The following is a 9041-nucleotide window of genomic DNA, read 5'->3' as shown; positions in this document are numbered from 1 at the left end:
GAAGGAGCGACTTACACTACCGAACGTCAGATAACTCATTGGAAACAATTTTCCCGCGGAAACGAAAAGCGGCTGCTTCGACCTGGCCATAACGAGAATCAAACTTCTCGCTTCGTTCGACTTCAAATTTAACCATCCGCATTCGTAGGTGGCGTCATATATACCTTCGGACTTTGAACGCAACATTCATAATCGCCACCGACGCGCGACGAGCCGAATACGCGCCGAAAAACAACAAACTGCTTACTTACTTCGTCTAACAACGTTTGCCCAGTGATAAAGTAAAAGAACATTTGGATGAAATTCGTGGTAATTAGTAACACCAGGTATAATACTCGCGTCAGGGAGAATCCATCTTTCTCGGCGAATATCTGGAAAATTCGAGCGAGCCTTAATTATTATATTCTGGAATGTTTCCTAACGTTTTTAACTAACCGGAACCCTTCCAATAGGCTTTTAAGTAATTATTTCAAACATGCATAATTTTATATATACAGTCGTCACACCACACACACACACACACAAATAAAGGAAATATTTTGCATTTACTTACGGAAAATATGCTCGTCATAACCGAACAAGTAATCGCTGCAAACATTAGTAACATTGTAAGCATGATCACCGAAAACGTACTTTCGATCATTTTCACCGTTCTAGATCAAGGAGAAAGGATGTAATCGTTCATAAAAAAAATATATCTCGGGTTGTTCGTTGAAAAATACCTGATAAGTCGCACGTGATCCGACACGATCGACGCCAAAGCTTGGCTAAAGTCTCCGAATTTCCTTTGACTGGCAATTCGGGATCGAAGATTTTTTGCTTGGCCGCAAATATGAAGAAATATAGTGCCAAAGAGTACGTTGATGCCGTTGTAAGCCAGCAAGGTTATCACCAGCATGAAAATTTGACCGAAGTATATTATTTCGTAGTAGGGACTTCGGGTGACGTCGTAGACATAGTAAGTTGGAAATGGAAATACGTCTATTCCGTCTGTTGTATGTCGAATGTATATGCCAAATTTCGGCAGTACAATTATCATTAGTATCGCAATACCTGCGATTATGAAACCTAATACGGCAACGATTCGAGCCATTTTTGCGTAACGATACATAATGTTCTTCTCCTCGTCCGTTTTCGGTTTTTCCCAGTCGTCCGCCATCACGTTTAGAATTTTCAACATCACTTTGGAAACGATAACCAGAAGAAAGAAACGTTGAATCACCTCTCAAACGAATTGATATTACAGTCACCGGCAATAATAAGTGGACACCCTTAAAAATCGCATAACTTCTTAGAAATTGGTCCAAAGGACTTGAATTTTTTTAAGATGTTAGTTCGCTAGAGAATAAGTAAACAAAAATTTATTACGATTGCAATTGGTAGAAATTATACAAAATTTTAAAAAATGATGTTTTGTCAACTTTTTTATCTGGGCCTGTAACGATAATTTAAAAAATGCGTTTTATAGATTTCGGTAACTTATATGCGTACTGAAAATTTCATCGAAATCGGTCAACATTGCAATAAGCTACAAACGTTTAGAGATGATTACGTAAGGGCGAAATGCCCTGGCAAGGCTGAAAATCTGCGACTTTCACCCTTAAACTCTCATCTTTACACGTATGTAGCTCATTGCAATGTTGATCGATTTCGATGAAATTTTCAGTATGCATATAAGTAACCGAAATCTATGTATAAAACGCATTTTTTAAATTATCGTTACGGGCCCGGATAAAAGAGTTGACAAAACATCATTTTTTAAAATTTTGTATAATTCCTACCAATTGCAATCGTAATAAATTTTTGTTTACTTATTCTCTAGCGAACTAGCCGGTCTAACATCTTAAAAAAATTCAAGTCCTTTGGACCAATTTCTAAAAAGTTATGCGATTTTTGAGGGTGTCCACTTATTATTACCGCTCCCAGAGATTACCTGCCCCCCAAAAGGGGGCCCCGAATATAAACCAAGATCAAAGATCAAAATTCTACGTTTTTCCCGGGGGCCCCGAAATTCTACTTTGCCCAAGGCCCCAACTAGTTATAACGCGCTACTGTACCTAGCTAAAAAGAAAAGAATTATTCAAAAGCTCGAAAAACGCCGGGAACACGCAGTTAGCTTCAAACAAAAGTTTAAAAATATAATAGAATAGAAATAGAAAAATAGCATTTTTCGAAATTACATAAATAGTTTGGCACCGGAAACTTCCAGGATGACTCGATAGTTCGTCAAGCACGTAACCATTATCATCGCAATTGTTGAAAATTAGATATCAACTTTGTATGTATGCATTACGCATACATATACTACCGACTAAAAGTTTAGAATCACTTGCTGAGTTTTGTAAAAATCGAATATATCGATTTTGAAGTTAACCAGTTGAATAATATTTCTAAACAGATTTCAACATTTTCTTATGTCCATAAAGCTCTTGTATATAGTTATGCACCCAGTGTAAGACAACGCTCGGAATGCACTTTTTTAAAGGGACATCTTTGGCAACTACAAGAAGCATGGAAAAATATCAAATTGTGATTCCAAACTTTTGGCCACACATATGTATACAATGTATATTCAATCGGCGAACTCACCGCTCCGTTTTCCGTGAATGATAAGGATTTTTGGTATCAATGTGAGAACTGTGAGAGAGTATACGCTATCGTCTATGGTCGATTTCAATTCGTTTTGTTTCAACAACAATAGCACACCAGGAATTACCACGAAACCACAGAGTATCAACACGATCGTCATTACGCAGAGATTCTCCAGCAATTTTCCTTTGCCGTGAGATTCTCGAGGCCACAGGCAAACCAGCCTTAGGCAAATACGATTAATACCGACAGCCCAGTCGTAATCTGATGGCAAAAATAATAGGTATAATTGAGATCTACTCGACTGAGAAATATGTATTGATAACAGCGCGATGCAAACTGCACCTGTTTGCCGAGCGTACTCCGCCGATTTCGAAGTAAACATTTTCAAACTAATGTACGTATAACTTCGCTGTGTCACGCGTCGTTCTCTTTCATGGATCTGTTAAGTACAAGTTGCTATTCTACTGTGAGAACTTCAAAGCGAGGGGTTGTAAACAAAATGTGAACGATACTGTTCAATATTTCATCTTGCAACATCGTGTGCCGTTGTATTTTTTCAATTTTTCATTGGACCGTATCATTTCTGTCGAGTCGAGCGGCTACGAATAAAACATAAATGCTGCGAACCGTTTAGCCGATTAAACTTTTCGAACAGGAGGAAAGAACGTTTACGTACCTTCTGCGGTATACGTACATATTTAATATGTCCGTAGAACGGTTGACCGAGGAGATCGAGCACGATTATACTTCTCCCCATTTCGAACAAGTTAATCGTAGAATTGTATTTCCTCTACAGTAGTCTCTCTTTCGAAGCCACTTCTTGTTTTTGCATAACGTGTTTTAAACATTGGGCTTGTTATTTTCAAGAAAATTCTTCTATTAACACTAAACCTACCAAGCACTATATAAAAATACAGTATTTTTTTAATAAAAAGCAATCCTAAAAATTAAAATTACGGTGCCACTTTTATTTCATTCATAACGCTTCGGAGGAATTAATGTTCGAGGTGCGAGCGTCGACGTCGCGTCGTCTGCAAAAACAATTCGTTTGATGTGAAAGGATCGTCGCGTTTCAGATTGACGATAATAGTAAAAATAATGGTAATCGTTCGAGTGTAATTTTCTACGGTACAGTGATCTGAAATTGTTAAATCTTTCCGTTCCCGAAGCACGATCGATAATTCGCTTTCTCTCGACACAGTTTTCCGTGCGTTGTGTTCATTGTAGTAATCTCATTGCAGGTGCTAGCTCACGCACATTTAAGTAAATTGTCATGAGCCAAATGCCAGGAAAGATTCGTAAGCTCTCCGCGCGGAGCGCCGGTGTGTAAACGGCCTGTCGGAAGGCTAAATGTCGTATTTACCTAATTTACCAACGAGATTTTCATATGTTTCGCCACTATCTTCGGCCAGCCGTATTTCCGAATCGATGTGAGATTGCGGGAACAGATTGAGACCTGGACAAACATAACCAACGTTTGAGAGAAACTACTTTTAAGGCGGTCGCATCACGTACTGGTAGGCGTTCCTGTCATTTTGCTTCCCTACGTCTGTATTAATTTCTCGAAATTTTCGACAACAATGCGCGGCCTAACTTCCACCCCGAAACAAACAAATCCAAGTTTCCGATATGTTTACACAGTATGCGTTCCATAATTTCAAAGTATTCTTCGAAATTGAAACGGTTACGAAAACTGACATATTCGATCGAACTTCTTTTCCTTGAAAACACACAATTAACGTATCGGTTACACGACTGCGATAAAATAGCGTTGCGCGTAATTAACATAGTACTCTGTTTGGTATATTACTGTATTGTATCGACGTTGTTTACAACAGGAGGGGCGATGTTCGCCAAAAAGAAAAAGAAACCACAGATATCCACTCCCACAAATTTTGAGCATCGTGTGCACACTGGGTTTGACAAGCGAGAAGGAAAGTTTATCGGACTACCATTGCAATGGGCCTCTATCGTTGGAAACAATCAAATTTTAAAGTCAACCAACCGTCCGTTACCTTTGGTGGACCCCAGCGAAATAACGCCCACAGAGATTCTCGATTTGAAGACTATCGTTCGAGGTCACAATGATCTTAAAGCGAGGATATCGTTTACCGATAAAACTACTGAGAATGGACTGCCCAAGACTAGCACGGTCGCTAGATCGAATTCCCTTCGATCTTCTAGCCCGCCCAGACTAAGGAGAGATTACAGGTAATTCTTTCTCGACGTAGAACTATTCGATGATCGCAAGAGTTTGATTACGCTCTAACTTTGATTACGCTTCTGTTAATGTATTCGCAGGCATAATAGTAATCTACCGCCTTCCGTACCGGAAGGTCAAGAAGTACCACCTAATGCTAATCAAATACAAGGCTACGCTAATTTTGGGAAGCAACATAATTATGTCGATAAGCTACGTCAAAATTCACCCAGCGTCACGGCTGGATTAAATCCTAATGTACAAAATATGATTCCGAATCTTCAGAATCTGAATCCGAATATGCAGTCGTCCCCGAATTTGACTCAGACTGGATTGAACGCTCCGAATCTATCCTTGAACTTCCAAAATTTAAGTCCTATCGTGAACCCGCAGAGTCCAGTGTCGAATCCGAGCACTCCTCAACTGGTAGAACCTGATTTCCATAGACTTAACTCTCAAATGACGATGTCTGGTCAATATAACGGAAACATTCCGGTAAGCAATTTTAGATTACCTTCAGAGAATTTTAGAATAACTACAAGTTGAATTTTTTGTTGAATAGGTGTCGAGTACCGAGCCATCCGCGAGGGACCAACAGGCAGCTCAGAACGTTATTCTGCATAAGATACAACCTAAGATATCGCCAGTAGGATCTATAGCTTCTCAACGGCCGCTAAGCCAATTAAGTTCACATAACATCAATAAATATTCGCAAGCGTATAGTATGCAAGACAACTCGTCGATGCTGCAATCCCAAATGAAGAAGCCCATCGAGGTGTCTCAATCGATGCACAACTTGTCCAAGCCAAACGTGCCGTCCTCCGGAAGCAGTTCGACTCCGGATCAAAATCAGAACATGAAGAGCGCTTTATCTTCAGGTAATTTGGCGGTCGGTTCGAGTTCGAGCGCGTCCACCAAACAAACAGCGGCCGAACAGAGGCTCACGCACGAACAGTTTCGAGCAGCTTTGCAGATGGTGGTAAGCAAAGGGAAAATAAGTGTGTAAAGATACGTGTTCATCCGAGAGTGAAATTCGTCGGTGTACGAAATGTGTATTGGTATCGAAACTCTCGGATGGACACGTACTCCAAGATCAACAGTGAATTTAAGCTACAGATGCTAAATGAATTTCTAGGTAAGCCGAGGCGATCCGAGAGAGAATCTGGAAAATTTCCTGAAGATCGGCGAAGGTAGTACTGGAACAGTGTGCATAGCGACAGAGAAAAATACGAATCGGCAAGTCGCGGTGAAGAAGATGGACTTGAGGAAACAGCAGAGGCGAGAATTGCTGTTCAACGAAGTGGTTATAATGAGAGATTATCATCATCCAAATATTGTCGAAATGTACGATAGTTTCTTGGTAGACGACGAACTATGGGTCGTGATGGAGTACCTCGAGGGAGGAGCTCTCACAGATATCGTGACGCATTCGCGTATGGATGAAAGCCAGATAGCTACCGTATGCTCCCAGTGCCTTAAACCACTTGCATATCTGCACTCTCAAGGTGTCATTCATAGGGACATCAAATCCGACTCTATATTGCTTACGGCCGATGGTAGGGTAAAGCTATCCGATTTCGGATTTTGCGCTCAGGTGTCGCAAGAATTGCCCAGGCGAAAGTCCCTCGTGGGAACGCCATATTGGATGAGCCCTGAGGTTATTTCTAGGTGCGGCGCAGTTCTCGAATACTATTTATTTGTCTTCGTACATTTATTTAGGAGTTACATGCGAATATTCTACGTTTCAGGTTACCGTACGGACCTGAGGTTGACATTTGGTCATTAGGTATAATGATCATCGAGATGGTCGACGGAGAGCCACCGTTCTTCAACGAACCTCCCCTACAAGCTATGCGACGCATCAGAGACATGCCTCCGCCGAAATTAAAAAATTCTCATAAGGTAAGATTGAAGTTCGTTAAGGGGGTAAACTCGTTTCCAGGATTGATAATGCAGCGGTTTCTATAATAAGGTAAGTTCCAAGGCGAACGACGCGAAAGAAAGGAACCCTCGATCTTTTTATGTTCCGAGTGGGCGTGGTTTCGTGGCTCTCGATTTCGACAGGGCAAATAGGGCAATGTCCCATAGGAAATATCTGAGAGGACGATTGGTTAAATTGATATTTGTTTACAGGTTAGTCCACGACTTCAAGGCTTTCTCGAAAGAATGCTTGTCCGTGACCCAGCGCAGAGAGCTACGGCAACGGAATTATTACAACATCCGTTCCTCAGACAAGCTCAAAGTCCGAGTATCTTGATTCCGTTAATGAGGGGTTCCAGGCATACAAATTGTTGACAAGTCGACGGATAGAAGCACGAGTGTGGTAACTGATTTATTAATACAGATGTCGGTCTGCAAGTAACCGTATCGACGGCCATGCGTTCAATGTTTCGTTACATACTAAACTACTAAACTGTAGAATAACGCTCACCGAGGTTTACTCGCCAGTTTATCGAGCTTTCCCGACACTATTCTGGTTATTAAAAGATGCCCGAGACACGAAGGGTCACGTCATCGATTCTACTATCATCAAAAAGTCTGTCATTTACTGCCGCTGTTTGCTGTTAGGAGCTAACACGAGGAGAGCGAGATGTGTCCACCATCGTAAACAGCACTGCTGCGTACAATAAGCAAGTGTCCAAGAACATTCGAGTGGCCTTTTGTTAGATAATCTTACATTCCAATGGGGCCTTACCTTAAAAGTGTTATGTTAGTAATTTACGGATGTCCGTGTTTGCCTGTGATGGGCATTGTCGTCACGAAGAAGTATTTTTATATCGAGTTATTTAACAAAAAAAATAATATTGTACTACGAAGTGCCTTCGTAATGAGCACCGTTTCACCTTTCGTTTTAAGCGTGTTACTTAAACTTGATAGCAGTTTTTTTACTGTTCCTCATTTATTCGTCACTTAGTTTTAATCAGTCCCGCGATAATATCTTTGCAAACGCTGCTGTTACGCTTGTACTTAAGGTAACAATCGAATAGTCATATTTAATTCGAAAGCGTGCAACGCGAATTTCAGGCACTGAAACATAAATGTGAAGCGTTGCGTCGATGATCCACCTTTTGCTTTTTCTTCTTTTCAATTAGTGCTAACGGTTTAATTTATTTGACTTTTACACAACGGAAATTGCTATAGGCGTACGGAAGCTCGCTCGACTTCTAGAGACTGATGCATTTCCGGTAATCAAGTATTGCGATGAAGCGATTGATATTACTGAAAGTATTTTAAACGTAACGGTTTTCTCGTTTTTTAACAATTCGACATTATTAGTATCGAACAAAAGAAAATGTTAACTCTTAGCACTCGAGCGGCGACTCGGAGTCGCCACTAAAAATTAGATTACTAAACATTTGAGTATCGCATAAGGTATTATGTCAACCGTGTAGAATGAGATTATTCTAGGTCGGAAGAAATGTATAATTTTCGAGTTAAAACAGCTCCGAGTGCAAAGGGTTAAGTTTGAAAGTATACTAGACGACCGAGTGCCGTTACAGAATTCCGATTTTAATAAATATCGTACGATAATCCAGCGACAGAATTTCATACGACAAAATCATTCGTCCGTAGGAACGTCTTACTTAGACCGAATCGTAATCGTTTAGAATGCCATTTATTTAAATCAGGTAAGAGAAGACGTAAAAATAAGACGGGTGAAAGCCATCGATCAATTAAGCAATTACAGTTACGTAAGGTACAGATAACAATAGAATATTTACGAAGTGTAGATATTACTAAATACCGTCTGAAAGCTATGTAAATGTTATAACGCATGTAGAAACAACTGACCAAGCAACTCTCATTTCTAACGGATAAAAGTAACAGAGTCAGTTGTACGAAAGAAACAACGTACAAAGAAATTGTTGTATTTTCGTTTAGGCGGATAGCAGTTCGAAAATGCGCTGCTGTACGAGTAAACGCGAGGATACGGTAGAATGTCAAACTGAGAAATAACATGGAAACGTATGATAGGAAAATAGAAGAAATGTTTACTATGAAAATCTCTTGTTTGTTATGTAGATACAGTGTTTCATTGAAAATTTATGAAAGGTTCTGCGCAGATTTATCGAACGTTTTGGGAACCTGGACTGTTTCGAATTAAACAGTTTTAATACGATACACTGTATAAGAAAAATAACAACTGTAAAAACGTCGACTGTTCAGAACGGAGATTTTCAGTGAGTTACTGTTAACTCATTTGTTAAAATACAAGTTGAATATACATTAAAGAATGCAAAGTATACAA

At 40.0% G+C, this 9041-nt stretch overlaps 2 protein-coding genes across 3 annotated transcripts in view; one reads left to right on the top strand and one right to left on the bottom strand.

Moving 5' to 3' along the window:
- LOC143209041 (odorant receptor Or2) overlaps positions 1–3917 on the bottom strand; it is a 23856-nt gene extending 19939 nt beyond the window's left edge. Inside the window, exons 1-6 of the mRNA XM_076424184.1 lie at positions 3269–3917; positions 2590–3191; positions 723–1182; positions 554–653; positions 252–371; positions 16–171 (exon numbers count right to left, since the gene is read on the bottom strand). Coding sequence (XP_076280299.1) covers positions 16–171; positions 252–371; positions 554–653; positions 723–1182; positions 2590–2974 — 1221 coding nt within the window. The 5' untranslated portion in view covers positions 2975–3191; positions 3269–3917. The remainder of the gene's footprint in view (positions 1–15; positions 172–251; positions 372–553; positions 654–722; positions 1183–2589; positions 3192–3268) is intronic.
- Mbt (serine/threonine-protein kinase PAK mbt) lies at positions 3654–9041 on the top strand. Of its 2 annotated transcripts, XM_076424170.1 has the most exons (8): positions 3654–4109; positions 4431–4803; positions 4894–5287; positions 5355–5771; positions 5928–6460; positions 6541–6694; positions 6926–7115; positions 7212–9041. In XM_076424170.1, exons 2-7 carry the CDS (start codon positions 4439–4441, stop codon positions 7085–7087), a joined length of 2025 nt encoding a protein of 674 aa, XP_076280285.1. In that variant the 5' UTR covers positions 3654–4109; positions 4431–4438; the 3' UTR covers positions 7088–7115; positions 7212–9041. The 2 variants fall into 2 exon arrangements, with proteins under 2 accessions (XP_076280285.1, XP_076280284.1); XM_076424169.1 differs by having other exon boundaries at positions 6926–9041.

The sequence above is a fragment of the Lasioglossum baleicum genome, chromosome 5 (assembly GCF_051020765.1).
Source record: "Lasioglossum baleicum chromosome 5, iyLasBale1, whole genome shotgun sequence".
NCBI lineage: Eukaryota > Metazoa > Arthropoda > Insecta > Hymenoptera > Halictidae > Lasioglossum > Lasioglossum baleicum.
The sequence above is the reverse complement of the archived record's forward strand: the minus strand, read 5'-3'. Positions and strand labels throughout refer to the sequence as shown.